This window comes from Nothobranchius furzeri, chromosome 10, assembly GCF_043380555.1.
Source record: "Nothobranchius furzeri strain GRZ-AD chromosome 10, NfurGRZ-RIMD1, whole genome shotgun sequence".
Taxonomy (NCBI): domain Eukaryota; kingdom Metazoa; phylum Chordata; class Actinopteri; order Cyprinodontiformes; family Nothobranchiidae; genus Nothobranchius; species Nothobranchius furzeri.
This window is the reverse complement of record NC_091750.1, coordinates 53,628,849-53,648,255: the sequence shown is the minus strand read 5'-3', so window position 1 is coordinate 53,648,255 and position 19,407 is coordinate 53,628,849. Positions and strand designations below refer to the sequence as shown.

Sequence of the window (19,407 nt, the reverse complement as noted above, 5' to 3'; positions counted from 1 at the left end):
GGATGACAAGTTTGAATGTTTTACTAAAAAAACAGCAAAAGAAACATTTACTTCTCATCCAGTTTACATCCGCTCACACCACAAACAAGATAGCTGAAAATGTCCGTTATGCAGAACTGTGGCGGCAACAAGTTGTCGTCGTGCTCCACTCTTGTTGAGTTGTGACGTTCGCAAACGAACCAATTCTTTTGAACGGCTCATAAACGTGAACGATGGGAGCCGAGTCGGCTGGCGGGAAGCCGTTCTTTCTGTCATTCTTTTTTTCCTATGCGCGTTTCACACCGATGCACACAAATTAAATCCTCCGCAAGACAGAACAATTATAGGGGGTAGTGGGCTCAAACCCCACCCACCGCGGTGACGGACATACTAGGAATGCTACCCAACACTGTGCCCTCACGGACAACGGAGGAACACGTTGCTCTTAATTTTAGTGTTAATCTTGGGTCTTTCATAAGGATCAAAACCATTTATAACGCTGATTTTGTCCATGTACCGGTCCCTACTTCTTTATTTAACGTATCCCTGTATATTATGCATCCCTTTTAGGATTTTAACATGTTATTTAACACTTCCTTCCTTCTAAATCTGCCTCTCCTCTGCGACGTACCGTTTGTTTTCACGGTTTGTTTACACTTGTGTGTCCATCAACATGTCTGTGCACATCCCATAATGTAACGCATAATCGTTTGATCCCAAGCCCTATTTTGGAACCCGCATTGCCCAAATAAATTAGAGAGTGCTAAACAGCAGTTGCCGTTTTCCAGGTCCAAACGTCTTTTGTTGTCCACGACTTCAAATGATGTTTTACTTTTTTGGACTCAGGTAGTTTGTCTTAAAGTGACAATGTGTAGTTTTTACCATTAATCTCTGGAAATATCCATCAAAGAGTTGTTGTAAATTAATGAAAAGATGCTCAGTTGGTGAGAATTATTGGCAGTTTCATAACATATAACCATAAAAATCTATTCTAAAATGCATGGAGCGGGTCCAAGTCTCTGGGCGACACCATATTGGATGCCATGTTTCCTTCTATGGGAGCCCGTGAGGACAAAATGCATTTACTGTTTTGTAACAAACTGTTACAAAACTTTCACCATTAATAAACGTTGTTTACACTTTTACCTCTTTGCTCAATGTCAGAGATGAAAGGGAATCTGATGTTCTTGTTATTTTGCTGGAGGTTGTGCTCCCAGGAATTTTTGACCCTAATGGCCATCCGTTGGTAAGGTCTTACCTGAACACAAAAGTAATGCTTGCTTGCAATCTTTTAGGTATGTAGTATCGCCAGAGAAATTACACACTGTTACTTTAAAGTTTAAGTGATAGCAGCTGGCTGTTTCTCCTTCTCTGATATTGAACTGCAAACCGCTCACCAAATATGTTGAGTTGATTGGATGAGCAATTTTAATTTAATTTAACTTAAAATGTATGAGTAAAATTATTAAGAAGTTTAATTCACGATAACTTAAAATTTTCAGTTTCAAAACTCAAAAAAATTGAGGCAATTGATTGCCTCAAAATTTTTGAGTTCTGGGAACTTATTCAGGTTTACAGTGGTGTTTTGCTGCAAATCCACGGAGCAAGGACCCAGTTAAATGCAGAAGTGCGGTGGTTCAGTGAGATAGGCAACCAGATGCTTTTGGTTTGAAACGTGTTATTGGCTGGGGTTTTTGAACAAATGCGAGAACCACTTTCTTTCTTTTTTTTTTTTTCATATTTATAGCAATACTATGTTAGGTTGTGGCTAAAATGCATGAATAAAATGTTTATAGCTTGTTTAGCAAATTTGCCATTGTAACTTTAAATAATAAAAAAAGATTCCAAAGAAAGATAAACAAATAAAAGTAAAATAGTGAACATTTTGCATTACTATTAACTTACTAATGCTACACATTTTTGTCATTTCTTTTTTACATCAAAGTGTTAAAAATCTGCTAAATTATTGCTGGCCATGTGAGTAAAAGCCAAGTAAGTGTTCTGAGATCCGGTATCGACAAAAAACATTAAAACATTCCAAACCAGTTTGTAAAAGCTTTGGTCCACAGAAAGCATGCTGTAAATGTGAGTGTACGCACACACACGCACACACACACACACACACACACACACACACACACACACACACACACACACACGGGGGATAGAAGTCCCCCTTGCTTGTGAGAAAAATGGGATACTGAGGGCTGGGTAAAGTCTGGCTGAGTTGGCAAATTAACACTAATCACACTCAAGAATTGATCCAACAGCAATCCCAACAGCTGGGAAAATGTAGCATGACTTCACTCACTGTTGCTATTCTTTCCAGAATCATACAACCTCCAAAAATATTAGGATTCAAGCAGCTGATTCTGTCAGTTTCTGAGTAGCTGTCTGTAATCTGAAAGCTCCCCCCTGCACTCTCTCTCCCTCACTCTCTACTCGGCGTTCGCTTGATTGAGTATCTTTTTCTCTCTTGTCCATTCAGCACAAACCTCCCTCCTCACACACACACACACGCACACTCACTCACACACTCACGCCCTCACACACTGGCTGCATGCGGCTGCATGGGACACTGCACAAGGTGGCTTCTGCTCTGCATCTCATGATCCTTCAGTGTGAGGTAAGCACATGTGGGTTAGATGGTCTGCTGCGCTAGTCAATACCACCAGTCTCGTGATTCAAGGGGGAGTTAAAGTGGCAATAAAAGCTGATCATTATATGTGGCAGCCTTACAACTGCTGCTGCAGCCCTGTTAATGCAATGCCCATTACTATTTGCTTTTGTCAAGCGTCTGCCATTATGTGTTGATTTTTAAGGCGTGTTCAGCAGAATAACTGCATGTAAGCCTCTAAAGAATCCTGTTTAGTCAACTAAAACCGTTTTTGTACTGTAAATTGTGGTGTTCGTTTTATGTAGTTCTTTCTTTTATTTTTTTTTTTTTTGAGTGAAATATTGTGTTAATGTGACATGTTTGCCTTCCCGTAGCTGTGATGTATTTCATTCTCTAAGTGGATGGTTCCTTTGTGTATTCCAAGCAGCTGTAAAACTGATTAGAGTGCAAGTCTATTTTGCCGTCACCCTTTGACAGTTTACTACCCAGGCTTTGGATCAGGACCAACAAATCTGCCGCATTCTCTAAAACTTTATAAGACTGAAACTTTTACCTCTCTCTTGGTTCACAGCCCCAAACATGTAAAACAAGCTGGCAGCAGTAGTGATATAATCTTTCCATGCTGGATCGTTTACAAATTTCCGTGACAACTGGAGGGTCTGACACATCTTTGGGTCTCCCAGCTCTGTGGCTTTGGCATGGTGGATCAGTGCGGATTAGGATCTTACAGGTTCAGGTTGTCAGCCAACATTTTCTAAACCCGTACTTGAAGTGTTACCCTTCAAAATGCCGATCAGAACCTCCAAAAGCATTAACGATGACTGTGATGTCAGCGATGACCAGAGGTGTGACCAAGTCACTGCTTTGCAAGTCACAAGTAAGTCACAAGTCTTTCCAGTCAAGTCTCGAGTCAAGTCCAAGTCAAAGACAACCAAGTCCAAGTCAAGTCCAAGTCCTAAACTTAGAGTTTTAAAGTCATAATCAAGTCATCTGTCAAATTTCAATTTAATGACAATGATAATAATAAAATTCCAGAAATAAAGCTTCTTAAAGCTTCATTTATTTGCTCAAGCAAGCAGGAAGTGCAACTGAAACTGATCATAAACAAAGCGCTGCTGCATTTAGCAGAACAAGATCAAACCCAGAACCAAGAATGATTCATGATTTTTGTCCATGTCAGGCCACTTTTGTGCTAAAATATCAAATTTGCTCAAGTCATCATCAACAGATGCAAGTCGATTCAAGTTGCAAGACATTATAGATTTTATCAAGTCAAGTCAGAAGTCATTAAAATAATGAGTCAAGTCTGGCTCGAGTCCAAGTCATGTGACTTGAGTTTACACCTCTGGTAATGACCCACCATTTTCATCCAGAGAGAAAGAATCCTGCTTTTATTTGAATCACAGCTTTTTAAAGAGAGTGTCAACTTTTATTTCAGCTCCATAACTAAATGAGCATTCTGCTGTCACTGGTTTTAAATTTTGAGGCCCCTAAGCTGCATTTATGAGTCTGTGTCTTCAGTGTCTCCTCCTTTAGAGTCCGAGGGGGACCAGTTTGCCGGCGTTTACGGATCCAGGGATTCGATCTTCAGAGCTGGTCCAAAGAGGGACTGGAAAAGACTCAGAGCTGGGCCGATAAAACGCTCTGACAGGTGAGCTCAGCCATTGTGTTTGCATCTGTGTGCGTATTCATGGCATGTGTTTGTGTGCTTTTATAGACGCCCACTCAGTGGCATCTGGTTGAAGTGCAGGGTGGCTCCGATGACAGGCTTTTGTATGTTTGGTTGTTACATTTTCTTTGGATCAGCAGTGCAGCGTGGCCGGAGTTGATTCAATGCTGCAGGCAGTTGAAAACATTTGTGCTTTTGTGGCTACTGATGTCTCTGTTTCAGCTGCTGCAGCTGGGATCAAGGCCACATCAGAGCCGAGGTTGGTCCAGAGAAGCAGCAGGCTGCGTTTGGACTGGGCGGAGGAGCAGCCATGCGCTGCTCGACTCTTCTCGCTATCTTCACGGGGGTGCTTCTCTACCTGGTGCTTGGAGCCGTGGTGTTTCGTGCCTTGGAGACGCCGTTTGAGGAAGACGAGCACACAAACCTGCTGAAAACGCTGAATATTAAATCTTTGGACTTCCAGTTCAACAACTCCTGTGTCGACTTTGAGGATTTGCAGAAGTTTCTTCAGGTAAAAAATATATATATATACAAACTTTATTAGGCCTTTTAATTTGAAATGCTTGCATTAATTCACGTGTGACAAATGCCTGCAGAGAGACTCATTGGACTCCATGAGCTTTTACGTCATTTGACAGTTTCTTTTTGACAAGCAGCAAAAAAAGAAATGTTGAATGAAGATTTCATAGCTGACAGAGAGATAAGGCAGGCAGATGGATGAGTAAAAAGTTTGATGTTTGGATGGAGATGCAGGCTTCGTCTGCAGTAACGAGGGTTTACAACACAAGCAGCTAAAATGGGCTTCCTATAGAGCAGATGGGGTTCAGAACTCACTAAAGGGATCCTTTCTAGTCTGGGAATGTGTCGGGATCCATCAGGAGGAGCTGAATTCTGTTGCTGGTATGATTCCTTCCTGGGACCTGTTAACCTCATGACCCAACTTGGGTTAAAGATGGATGAATCATTGTTCCACTGCTCCCCTTTCCAACTCAACATCTATTATTTTATACATTTGAGATCAACAAGCTTTTTAAAATCCAATCACATTTTTTCCACATAAATATAGAATACATGTTTTTTTTTTAAATCTTCTGAAAAGAAGATAAAAAGTCCAGAACCCTGTTTGGTCCCGATTCTTTGTTGCTGACCAGAAGTCAGTTCAAACCTGACAGAGAGCAACTAAAGAGCCTCAAGAGCCTGTTTCTTTATTTTCCATTGACCTTAGGACACACGGGAGTAAGTTAAGATCCTTCAGGCTTTTGTGGTTTATTGAAATAAAACCTTAATGTTGTAGAGGGAACTGAGTCAGTGGTAGAGTCACGTTGCTTTTAGCCAATCAGAGGCGAGATGTCCAAATATCAGGAAATAATCTCTAAATCCTGCAGTCTGGACCAATCCCAATACTCAAACTGTGCCCTGTGGTCTTCAGCTAATTGCACTTGGAGAAAGTGTGCAGTGAGGCTTCGAGTGCGTAGTACGCAAGTAAGCAAATAACTGCCCATTTGGGACAGTGAGAATTGCGTCATCGACCGCAACACACGCCGGTCATTGTTTGTGCTACTTGTAAAAAAAATTCTTGACAAAATTTACGTTAATTGCTGTTCACCTTAAATCTTAGTGTAAAACATTCAGAGCATGAATAAATATCATTAATTGTCCTAAAATGAAGTCCTTTCTACAGTGCCCGTCTGGTGACATTGAGGAAAAAAAAAAACTCGTGGCCACGAGATACTTAATGAATCTCGTGGCCATGTATTGATTACTCTTTGGAGCGCATTAATAAGTCGTGGGAACGAGTTGTTAACTCATTGCCTCAATGTCACCAGATAGGCACCGTACCTTTCTGAATATCTTTTGTTTGTTCGTTCTTTGCAATCCTTACATCGTTTTAATTCTTTTTTTCAACACGGCGTCGTAGAAGATTTGTTTTTAGCTGTTTTTACTGACAAGTTTCGGCTAAAGCTCTAACTTTCCTCAGAGCACTGTGATGTTGGTGGCTTACTTCATTCTTCGTTTATCTGCGGGCAGCAGAGGACGATGTCGCCCTTCAAGAGGTGTGTGATTGTGAATTTTCAGTTAGTGAGGCTGAAGTTATGTGAAGCTGTCACCGACTTTCAAAACTGTATAACTCACTTGGTTCAGTAGTTAATTTGACAGATTCTCAAGTTTTGTTGGAGCTCATTGTTTCAGATCAGGTGTGTCAGAGCAGGGAGCAGGGAGACATCTAAAACATCTAAAACAGTGACCCTAAGGGACAAGACACCACCGCTCCAGGAGGATTTGTTCAAGAAGTCCATTAAATTACTACAATTTTACACAATTATTTGGACATTATTACCTCTTTTATTGTGCTTCACGTGTATCTACGTTTAACTGAGGATTCCCTGGAAGCTTTTTCCACAGTTTAACTGTAATTTCCATTTTTTTTCTTCTGTGGGACCTCAAATGACCCCCTCCAACAGATTTATATAGTAGTAGATGCTGCTTATTGGTGACCCTGTGTGCGCTCCTTGTACCAGAGAACAGGTGTGATCCCAGCAGCTATGTGGTTCTGCCCTAACATGCGTGTAAATGCATGAAAGTCGATCCAAGCGTAAGCAGGAGCGTTACGCTGGTGGTTTGGCAACAGCTCTGTGATCCTGAGATGCCTGTCTGCGCTCTGGAGAGAACATTGTAAAATGACTATTTTAGCTCGCTATGCGATCTACTGATGCAGTGGTTGACATTTGCAAAAAAAAAAAGGTTAAAGTGACTAACCCTTTGATGCATGAATTATGAAAACTTCAACCATGATTTTTTAAAAATTTTTTTCATTCATCCTTAGGTGCGAATGAAGCAAATTTCATATTTACATATTTTTTGTAACATTTAATTTACACAAAGTTTATTACATGTCCACCTCAGTGGACAGCGTGCATTCTGAACATGAAATATGTTGGCTTGACTTACCGAAGTCCAAATGGAGGGGCTCAAATGCAATAAAGTCTTCAACAGCTGTACTTAATAGCAAAAATGAATAAATAACAATTTTGAATACCTGTCCACTGTAGTGACCATTATGCATCAAAGGGCTAAAGGACATGAAAGAACATAACAGCTGGTTTGTAGAGAGTTGTTTTCTTTAAGTTTCACTTTGGTGGTTATTGCAGATTTAATGTTGGTCAAGGAAACGAACTGAGACAATGTTTATGTGTTTAACATTAGAGGCTAGGCAAGACCTCACTACAACATGGAAAATGAGTCAGAACACGGATGGCCTCTGTGGGGTTTTTGTGGGATCTTTGGGTTTATATTTAAAACACAGAGGACTCTAAGTTACATTTAATTTGCATAAAACTGAAGATACATTAATTCAATATTTGGGGTCAATTTTAAATGTTTGTACAGCGCTGACATTCTGCTTCTGACTCTTGTCGGCTTGTGGAGACCCCAGACAAAACAAACAAAAAACAAACAAAAAAAAGAAGTAATCAATCAATAAACAAGACAATAAAAGTTATTTTCTGGCCCTGAATCAAGCATATGTTGTGCTTCACTAAACATGACAAAAATCATGTGTGTTTTGACTATGTCTGACATAATTTGAGATTTATTTGTTTGTAGACATTCTTAATGAGAATGTTGGCGGCAGGAGAATCTCGTCTCTGCTTTCTGTGGATGATGTGGTCCTCCTATAGCTTCATCAGGCTCTGACCTACAGCTGGGGAGGTTCGCAGCGGAGTGTGAAGCGGCTGGGATGAGGATCAGCACCTCCAAGTCTGAGATCATGGTTCTCAACCGGAAAGGGGCTATTGTGGTGAAGAAGTAGCTGTGCCGGAAAGCAAGGCTCTCGATTTACCAGTCCGTCTACCGCCCAGTCCTCACCTATGGTCGTGAGCTTTGGGTAATGACCAAAAGAACAAGATCGTGGATACAAGCGGCCGAAATGAGTTTTCTCCGTGGGGTGGCTGAGCTCAGCTTTAAGATAGGGTGAGGAGCTTGGACATTCGGGAGATACTCGGAGTAGAGCCGCTGCTCCTCCATATTGAGATGAGTCGGTTAACATGGTTTGGGCATCTTGTTAGGATGCCTTCTGGACAACTCCCCAGGAGATGTTTCAGGCATGTCCTGCCGGCAGGATGCCCCCTGATTGACCCAGGACACGTTGGAGAAAGTACATCTCCAAAGTGGTCCAGGAACACCTTGGGGTCCTACCGGATGAGCTGGTGGAGGTGGCCAGCGAGAGGATGGTCTGGAACTCCCTAGTTGGGATGCTGCCCCCACGACCCGGAACCGGATACGCGGAAGAAGACGAGACGAGACAAAATATTCTTAATTAAATAGACTCCAAATTAGACATCATATTTATGACATCACAGCAGAATCTTTTCTCCCCAAGTGTAGCTGCTACTTACCATGTGGCCAGATTTTTAGTGATTTTCTCCACATTAAATGCTCCTTCTCTTGTCCTGGAAGAAGGATGCAGAGCTCGCTACACTCAGCCATTTTCCTTCTTCTCCTTGTCGGGTTTGATGGCGTCAATTTGGTGAGACGAGCACGTCCTCTACGTGTTTCCACACCATGTGGGTATCTCTCTATAAACGTGAAAAAATCTGTCCATCCATATTTTTGTCAGTGTTTGGTTTTAGGAATTATGTGCCTGAAACAAAAAAGTCCCCGTTTGTGATGTCACAACTGGGGAAAATACAATAGAACCATGCAGCTCTTATGTACAAAAGAGAACTGCTACTGGAGGAGCAGCAGCTCTACACCCAGCCCCTCCCTGATATCAAAGCTTTTCAGCATAAAACAACCTGAGTGTGTGTGTGCATGCATGTGTGTGTGTGTGTGTGTGTGTGGGGGGGGGGTCTTAAAAATGAAGTGTCCTAGCTAGAATTTACGAGTACATTTTTGTGTTTAAACCATCTCTGCTATGACTCACACACCCATTTCTGAGCCTTTCTAGCAGTCTTCGAGCAAGAGGAAGGGTACACCTTGGGCAGGTCTATGAGCAAAATAGCCAGTCACACACTCTCCCTCACACCTGAGGACAAATTAGAGGCCCTCGTCAACCTTACATGTTTTTGATCTGTTTGAGGTAGCCAGAGAAAAAATATGCATGGAGAGGTCCTGGTAACTCCATGCAGAAAGGCTGTGACCTTCTTGCTGCGAGGCAACTGTGCTACCAGCTGTGGCACCATGCAACTCTTGTTTAGTAAACACATCACCTTAATGACAACTTATATAAGAGCTGGGTGGACTTTATTTATGAGTGGACTGGGCAGCTCTCAGACGATGGTCCTCACAACCAGTTGTTCTGGGTCGAGTTTCACTGAGCCTCGTGTCGGATGTTTCATCACATCTTTAATTTATTCAATGAATCTTTCCGCTAAAATCTGTTCAGTGAAGTTACAAAAACTATTTAACTATTTGGTTTGTATTTTTTTTATTCCCCTCACACTTTTTTTGTTAGATTTATTTTTTTTGTGTGTATTCATATTTGTTTTTGGTTTTAGTTCTCATCCCATTTCAGTGTTTCAGGTCAGCAAACATAGAATAACCTAAAGAAAAGATGAAGTTCTTGAATGATTAAACAAAAAAGCTGGCCTGATTACTGCCAGACTTGAAGAATTATTACATCATTCTGACTAAAATTTTGTAGAGTGAGGAGAGAAATGTGGAACTTTAATGAAGGTGTGTGTCCTGTTACATCTGATGATAAAACAAAGACACCACCTGAATTTAAAACTACATTTTATTTTCTCTGGGTTCTCCCTTAAAGAAGCTCAGTCATCTGGGAAGGGCTCAAAGTAGACCCCCTGCTCCTCCACATCGAGAAGAGCCAGTTCAGGTGGCTCGAGTATCTGATTAGGATGCCTCCTGGACACCTCCTTGGTGAAGTTTTCTGGGCACGTCCAACCAAAAGGAGACCTAAGGAAGACCCAGGACACACTGGAATTACTATGTATTACTGCTGGCCAGGGAACGCCTTGGGATTCTCTCAAAGGAGCTGGCCCAAGTGGCTGGGGAGAGAGAAGCCCCAGACTTCTCTGCTTAAGCTGCTGCCCCCGTGACCTGACTCCGCATAAGCGGCCAAAAATGGTTGGATGGATGGATTTTGTTTTTATTCAGGTTATTTTAGTCAGACACTGAAAACTGTTTGCTGATTTGGAAAATTTAAATGTCACAAAATAAAAAGCAAAACTAACGAGGTCAACACTTTCATAGCACTGTCCAACCATTCTGAGTGTTGATCACTTAAATAGAATGTATAACTCTTCTTCTCTTTCCCATCTCAGGGTGTGGCAGATGATCTGGGTGCAGATATAGATGTCGGAGGAAACCAAACCTTTTCCACTAAGTGGGATATAGCCAGTGCCTTGTTTTTCTCAGGAACAATCATCACAACCATCGGTAAAATCTTTCAGAATCTCCAAGAAACAAAGCATTAAATTACTGGTTTGTATTTGCGACTGTGTTAAATTAACCACAACTCCATGTACAGGATATGGAAACATCTCCCCTAAGTCGGATGGAGGGAAGTTGTTCTGTATCTTTTATGCCCTTGTGGGAATTCCAATGTTCGGCATCCTGCTCGCCGGAGTTGGAGACCATCTGGGTACCGCACTCAGGAAAACTGTCGCCAAAATCGAGAATCTCTTTCTGGTTGGACCTTTAAATCTCAGTGCATATTTTAAATGTTACTGTTTGTCTGTATTTGTCTCATCACACTCAGATGTATAATGTTGTTGACAGAAGTGGCGTGTCAGTCCCACCATTGTGCGTGTGATCTCAGCCGTCCTGTCCATCCTGCTGGGTTGCTTGCTCTTTGTGGCGGTGCCAACCCTGATTTTTCAAAAAGTGGAGGATTGGACTCTTCTAGAGTCCGCCTACTTTGTGGTCATCACATTAACTACTGTTGGCTTTGGTGACTATGTTGCAGGTAAAAAAATAAACAGCTAATCATTCACTTAGTTGTGCGCAAACACACATACAAACAACTTCTTGCAAAACTCTTGCAGGTGGAACACAAGGTGCCAAGTTATAAATAGAAGGATTTGTGACTAAATTTAGTTTTTCATTTAAATCTAGAGACAGACAGATTTCCTGCAAGTTTGTAATAGAAACCATCAAAAGCTGTGTCCAATAAGACACGAATATTAATGTATGCTGATAAAAAAAAACTTTAAAAATGTTAAATCTTCCAACAGAGTTGATTAGTCACATGCAAAAAAAAAAAAACATTCAAGCTTTCCAAATGGTTGTTTTGACAAATGCACTTGCTAGCTGTGAGATTCAGTGTCAAAGATTAGATTAGCTGATCTCAACACTGGGAAGGCCGCACATTTCATACACAGAGCCAATTCAATGTGCTTTCCAATAAGTAAGAATAGCAAGAACATCAAAATCGACGTGACAGCACGATTAAAATACACACAAATTCAATTTTGATTTAAAAATTAAAATTAAAAAGACAAAGTTAAAGGGTGAGCAGTTACAATGCAGAAGGCGCAAGAAGTCATTCAAAGTCTGATTTGATTTAAAGGTTTCTAGAGTTGGGGCACATTTGGGGTCAAAAGGAAGCTGATTCCACCTGTGAGCAGCATAGTAGCTAACAGCAGCTTTGCCCTATTTGGTTCTGACCTGAGCTGAGCTCCTACCAGCTGACTACTTCCTAAGGATCTTAGAGCCCTGCTGCGTGTAAATACTGGAAGGAGATCAGACATGTATTCTGGTCCCATGCCACTGAGTGATTTATAAACTAGTAGAAGCACTTTGAAATGGATTCTGTAGTTTACTGGTAACCAGTGTAGAGATTTAAGAACAGGAGTGATGTGCTTGGTTTTCATGGTTCTTGTTAAGACTCTTGCAGCAGCATTCTGAATAAGCTGCAGTTGCTTCGCAGCTTTTTTGGGAAGATCAGCCAAAAGACCATTACAATAGTCCAGCCTGCTGGAGATGAACACATGAATGAGTTTCCCTAGGTCTTGTCTGGACATGAGACCTCTGAGCCTTGCTATTTGATGAAGATGATAAAACGCCATAGCCTTAATATGACCAGTAAATCATTCAGTAGTAGAATCCTGTTAGCAGGATGCCAGTGAATAAATAACTAAGAAATTGGGTCAAATTCCAGCTAAAGTGAAAGGAAGCAACATTTAACACGATGCTGTGAACCGGTGACTGTCTTGACGTGTCTTCTGGTGAGATGTCACTGGAGGACATGTTTTAGCCTCATGTCTATTTGGTTTTGTGATACAGTTAAAATAAACTGATTTGCTGTGTGCATAATTGTCCTGTTAAGTTTGTTTTCTTGTTGAATGCATGTACTGATCAGTGTAGAGGTAGCAGATGTGACTTAATTAGTCATCCATGAATATTACTGTCAATTGTACTACATTAAGTTCACTTAGTGCAGATAAGAGCATTAATTATTCAACATGATTTCATGAGTGAGATGAAATATTGATTATGTTATCTGCTAAACTGTTTCTCCTATTGTTACTGTCTGGGATGGATGGATGGATGGATGGATGGATGGATGGATGGATGGATGGATGGATGGATGGATGGATGGATGGATGGATCCACATTTATGATGTGTTTTATGTCAAAGGGGACAGATCACACGTTGAATATGGCGAAGCTCACAAGGACGACCAGTTAGGTTACCTCTGGAGAGTCCACATGTACAAGCCTTTGGTGTGGTTCTGGATCTTACTGGGTCTTGCCTACTTCGCATCTATCTTGACAATGATTGGAAACTGGCTCCGGGTTTTGTCAAAGAAGACCAGAGCTGAGGTACTTCCTGCTTCTGTTTGATCATTTGTCCTAAAGGGGACATGTTATGCAAAACTAATTTTTGCATCTTTTGTGCAGCCATGTGGGTCTACTGCCTCTGTATATGCTCCAAATGTGGGGAAAAACTGTCATTTAAAAAACAAGCATTTCCATTTGTGACATCACAAATGGGGAAATCAGAATACGTTTCTAACCCGTTTCCAGCGCAACACCTCTTCCATGAGAGACAGCTGCTGCTGCTAGAGAAGCAGCGGCTTTAACCCCCTTCTGATGTCAGAACTTCTGAGCTTACAGCAGCCTAAATGGGAGACGGGTGGGCGTGGCCAGCTTCAGCTTGTTTTCTTAAAGTGACAGAGACCTGAAATGGCTTATTCTGGAAGGTAATGAAACTGTCAAGATTGCTAAAACGGCTTTTATGTGAGAGATTTTGTGTAAAAAAACTCCATAACATGTTTGGAATAGACCAGAGAATGATTATACCTTAAAAGAAATCATATGTTCTATGGGCTTAAATAAGGGCCAAAATGTTTGTGTAGTTAAAAGAAAAATTTGAAATTGAAAATATGTAAACTGAAAGCAAAAGTCACATTTTTAGAGTGAACTTTGAAAAAGAAAGACTTGGATTTAAAATAAAATCAAACGTTTGGAATATTTGTAAGAACTGAAACCCCAATGATATTTTTATTTAGAATTTTTCTGAGTAAACTTTACTAAATAATTTTCAGTAATTTTTTTTTAATTATTGTTTTTTTAAAAATCCATTCAGTCTCAGATTAAATTTTTTCACATTCAGATCCTTTAAATTAATGTACAAAAAAATTCTTCAGGTTCAGATTTTTCTTTCAGCTTCAGATTTTTTTTTTTTCACTTTCGGATCTGTATTTTTCAGTTACAGACTTTTGGCCCTGTTTTGGCCTGGTGGGCGTGGCTACACAGAGAGGGGCGGGGAATCATGAGTGACAGCAGGCTGCTGGAGGCTGAAGACGGCCCATTTTTCATGTTGCCTTCAGGAAACCTGGGAATAAACACAATTTATCAAACACCTCCTGCACTGTATTATTTGATAATGGTTAGATAACATGTCATGCATAACCGCTTAAACTCAGTTACTAAAGCTCTTTCAATCAGTAATGTGTACAAATTACACAGTGACTGATCAATTATGAGAAGTTTTCCCAACCACTACGTGAGAAGTGATCATTTCCCATGCTCTCAAAGTAGCATACATGGGTGCTGCTGTTGTGCCTCAGGGAACGATGGCGTCGTCATCCAACAACACTGCTGGTGCGAACAGTCAGGTGAGTGTTTAAGTTTGGAAAAGTTACACTGCAGTCTGTGAATGCTAAGAATTTACGAAGTGGCTATTGTTACGGTTAAAAGTAAGATTCATTTTCGGCTATTCTGTTTTTTTATTTAATTTTCATGGTGAAATCAGTAGCAGTTTTAGGCACGGTCAGACAGGGCAGTTGTCCGGGGCGGCATTTTTTCATGACACAAAAGGGACGCACAAGCGCTGAGTAAAAAAATAAAAAGAAAGAAATCTGCGCCGCACCGAGGTTTATATTCAATCTGTCATATCACAGAGTCTGGATTGGAAACAGCAAGTTGGCGCCCCCTGCAGCTGCAGGCGCTCCTGCTGACTGAGAGGGTTCAGGTGGGTGCACCGTGTGTGTATGAAGAAGAGGAAGGGGAGGGGTGCGGCGGGGGAATTCACCTCTGGGTCTTTCCCAGGCCCCCACAATGCGGCTGGTGGTTTTAGCTTTTTCATGTTCATCTCTTCTGTTTGGCTCTTGACTCAATAAGTTTCCTTTAGTCAGGACTTTTTTTTATTCGGCCATTTCACACAATTCAGAAAAACCTGAAAGAATGATAGGCCTGTGTTTATGATATTATGAATGAAACGTGTGTTAAATGGAAGAACATCAAGATGTGATTGACTTTAGCCATGTTAATACAGTTGATTCAGCCCCTACCCGCTCATTTCATTTGGGAAAGACCCAGAGGTGAATTACCCCGCCGCGCCCCTCCCCTTCCTCTTCTTCATACACACACAGTGCACCTGAACCCTCTCAGTCAGCAGGAGCGCCTGCAGCTGCAGGGGGCGCCAACTTGTTGTTTCCAATCCAGACTCTGTGATATGACAGATAGAATAGAAAACCTCGGTGCGGCACAGATTTCTTTCTTTTTAATTTTTTTACTCAGCGCTTGTGCGTCCCTTTTGTGTCATGAAAAAATGCCGCCCCGGACAACTTCCCTGTCTGTCCGTGCCTAACTTCTACTACTTCTCACGTAGTAGTTGGGAAAACTTCTCATAATTGATCAGTCACTGCGTAATTTGTACACATTACTGATTGAAAGAGCTTTAGTAACTGAGTTTAAGCAGTTATGCATGACATGTTATCTAACCATTATCAAATAATACAGTGCAGGAGGTGTTTGATAAATTGTGTTTATTCCCAGGTTTCCTGAAGGCAACATGAAAAATGGGCCGTCTTCAGCCTCCAGCGGCCTGCTGTCACTCATGATTCCCCGCCCCTCTCTGTGTAGCCACGCCCACCAGGCCAAAACAGGGCCAAAAGTCTGTAACTGAAAAATACAGATCCGAAAGTGAAAAAAAAAATCTGAAGCTGAAAGAAAAATCTGAACCTGAAGAAATTTTTTGTACATTAATTAAAAAGATCTGAATGTGAAAAAAATGGAATCTGAGACTGAATGGATTTTTAAAAAAACAATAATTAAAAAAAAATTACTAAAAATTCTTTAGTAAAGTTTACTCAGAAAAATTCTAAATAAAAATACCATTGGGGTTTCAGTTCTTACAAATATTCCAAACGTTTGATTTTATTTTAAATCCAAGTCTTTCTTTTTCAAAGTTCACTCTAAAAATGTGACTTTTGCTTTCAGTTTACATATTTTCAATTTCAAATTTTTCTTTTAACTACACAAACATTATGGCCCTTATTTAAGCCCATAATGTTCCCTTTAACCATATTTGTTTGTATCTTTACTGTTTTTTTCTCCAAAAAGTAACTTTGGTCCCAAAGCCAATTCTATGGTTTTTCTATCATTACTTGCTTTATCCAACCTTGTAGAATGCATGGACGCCTCGATTTTCACTGTTTGTTACATCTAGGGAAATGTAATGTGGCTTTAAAATAATCATAATAGACAAAAATCCCCTGCAAGTTTAAAGTGTGAAATCAAATTAACAACAGAAGCCCAGAAAGGGAATTTGTTTTTCTGTTTTGTCATATGTTATTTTTATTTTTGTTTAGCTTTCATCAAGATAAAATATTGTCATTTTGTTTTGCTTAGGTTCTGAAGAGCAAGGGAAAACATTCTGTTGTTTTCAAGTTTTTTCTTTCACGTATAATCCCACAAAAACACTCAGAAAAGATACAAATGTATAGAGTTTTTGTTGTGTGCTAAATGAGAAAAGGGGAAAAACACAAAATAAAATATTTTTCCCATGCCTTTCAGGACTTCCCTAGTTTGTGGTGTGTAGGGTTTGGTAAATTGAGTGCTCTAAGAGCTCAATATATATATTACCTCTACTTATGACCAATAAGCTGTGATACTCTATCTAAATATAGAATATCAACCCTGCTTGGTCTTTACTGTGTTTATCAGAAAATTCTAGGATTCTTTCTTTATTAAGGAATTGTACACACTTTCCTTTTGATTCAGAAAACAGTCAGGTTTATAAAAGTAAGAATTTCTTTTACCAACAATTGAAACATGACAAGTTAACTAAGCATTTACTGTGATAGATGGAACTAAATGTGATGTATGTGTAAATGTGATGTCAGAACTTCAGTATCTAGGAGAGCTGAGTTCTGGATGTAAAAGAATTTGGTTTGCGTTAAGATATGAAGTTGATTATTATCAAAACACATCAGATGCTATCTGTGTTGTCTACATACCCACTCAAAGACCCTCGTGATAGATCTGGAATGTAGAAGTCCTCGGAGTTCCAGGCACCGAGGTCCGTAAAAGAAACTGCGGCCCCACTAAACTGGTCTTAAGAGTTGTCTCCAGGTCACAACAGATGGATGGAACCACGCGTCTGGGACTCTTAAGGATTCTAAACAATATCAGCTTGTTCTGCAGGAACTTTTGCAGTATCAGCTTCGCGGGTGCAAAAACATTTTGACAACGTGTCAAAAGCTTTGATGGGTTAAAGAGGTCTTTGCTTCAGGTGGCCGGTCTGAAGATTTCTCTAGAACTGAGGAAAAACCAGAGTAATCTGGTTTTAATGTTCTCATGTTACGATTGTGTAGCCAACCAGAGGTTGGCAAGTTTGAGGAATATTACCAAGAATCTCAGAAACACACGTCTTCTTTGATACTGGATGCTTTGATCTGGGTAAAGGACTTTCTATGTGTCATGAGTTTAACTTTACCTTACTGTTTCTTGTGTGAGTGCAAATGGTTATGACCTTGTCATATATTTCAATCACTGTAATCATAACATAACATTCATTTCAAACTTCAATCATTGAGCACAGATTAATTACACATTTCATTATATTATAATTATTATAAGTAGCAATAAACAAACATTTATTTAATGATTATCTAGCTTAAAAGTTGTAGAAGTTCATATCTGATTTAGGAAATCCAGGCTGCGAGTGTTCCTTATATGGAGGCATGAAGAGTCCTAAAAGATTGGACCTTGAGGAGAGAATGTTATTGTTGACATTTCGTTATCTGTGTTAAGAGCTGCAGGCTCTGAGCTCCAGCTGGTGGGATGAAGGCAGGCTGATTAAGTGGGGACACATGCAGTCTTGTGTCTCCTTTTTGACCAGATGTTGAGTGGTCAAACTGTACCTAAAAACTGACCATTTCTGGACGTTACAGGCGTATCTGAGGGCATCACAACACAGATAATAACTTTGATCCTTCTCTTTCAGATGGAAGAGCTGCGAGCTCATGCCACTGACTGGACCCAGAACATCCAGAATATGTCTGTGGACTTTCGCATCCCAGGAAAAATGGATGACCCCTTCAGACGTCGCAGAAGAAAGCGCCGCCACGGCCATCGTAGCAAAGGTCACAGTGTGTCAGCCAATGGGGCTCCTGAGGGCGAAGGAGCAGAGGATCAGCGGGAGAGTGGATCAGAGTCTGGATCATACTCCTCCGATTCTTCTTCTGAATCAGAATCTGAGTCAGAAACAGATTCTCAGGCCACTCAGACCGATCGAGTTCCTGAGGAGAAAAATGGAGAGCCCAGAAAGGAGGAGATTCCTCCACTTACCCACCTGTCACAGCCTCTGGACTACTTCGGGGAAAACCTTGCCTTCATCGATGAGTCCTCAGATGCTCAGAGTGGTAAACTACATTTGGATCCTCTGGTTGATCCGAAACAGCCCATGTCTCGCCAGGGAAAGAGGAGACGCCACAGACGTCATGTTCGTCGGAGGAGCTTGAAAACTGATGGCTCCAACATCAACAAACAGCATCCTAATGGAAATGCTAAACCTGTTCTAGATCTTCCACCCAAGCTTCAAGAATGACACTTTTAGGGACTATCAGTGAGAGACAGCAACTATTGACATTAGCAGCCTTATCTCTGTGTACATGCTAAGTTAAGATGTAATCAACGAAGCTGAAGCCTTATAGCCTTTGTGTGGTTTGCTGTTTAATTTCCCTCAGCATGTGCGAATGCCTCAGTCCAAAATGATGAAATGATTTTTGATGCCAGTGCTCCCATTGCCTTGTGAGGAGCCACTGCCCTCTCCTGGTTTAAAACTGTATGACAGGATCAATGTGTCATAATTGTCCACCATTTACTAAATCTGACAGTTCTTGAATGCTGCCAACAGTTAAACGGGTACTGAAATGCTCTCAGTAGGTTTTGTAACAGTTTTGTAATTCAATAAAATACAGTGTATGACAGCGATGTTTGCATTTTGATCGCCAGATTCCATAACTGTACTTCATGCATATAAGTAATAAAGAGTTTTTTAATGGAATCACCTGCCTTTTATTTTTATTTTTTGTATTTCAAAAATTGGTAAAACCTGGATACGTTTTTTTATTAAAGGTCAATGAAAAAAACCCACAAACTGATAAAAGTAACATTTATTGAAAGACAACTAAAGAATATGCTTTAATATGTCTAAAGAATAGGTTTTGTTTTCAAATTTTGGTTCAAAATTTAAAAAAAATGAAAACAATCTAGGAAATTCAGAACACCCAACTTACATGGAATTTCAAAATGTAATCTGAAATGGTGAGTAGGAAGTACCTGTCGTGTTCGTTGTCGTTTGTCAGCGTTTGCCGTTGCCTCCTGTGCTCCTGATCTTCTTGATTTTGATTCCTGTGAGTTTCTATCATGTGTTGGCTTCCTTTGTTTTTTT

At 40.5% G+C, this 19,407-nt stretch overlaps 1 protein-coding gene across 1 annotated transcript; it reads left to right on the top strand.

Moving 5' to 3' along the window:
* The first annotated feature begins 2,443 nt into the window (after nt 1–2,443).
* LOC107386681 (potassium channel subfamily K member 4) lies at nt 2,444–19,020 on the top strand. The gene is made up of 8 exons (XM_015961228.3): nt 2,444–2,605; nt 4,118–4,247; nt 4,488–4,776; nt 10,544–10,658; nt 10,750–10,910; nt 11,001–11,187; nt 12,862–13,046; nt 17,959–19,020. Exons 3-8 carry the CDS (start codon nt 4,576–4,578, stop codon nt 18,559–18,561), a joined length of 1,452 nt encoding a protein of 483 aa, XP_015816714.3. The 5' UTR covers nt 2,444–2,605; nt 4,118–4,247; nt 4,488–4,575; the 3' UTR covers nt 18,562–19,020.
* The last annotated feature ends 387 nt before the right edge of the window (nt 19,021–19,407 follow it).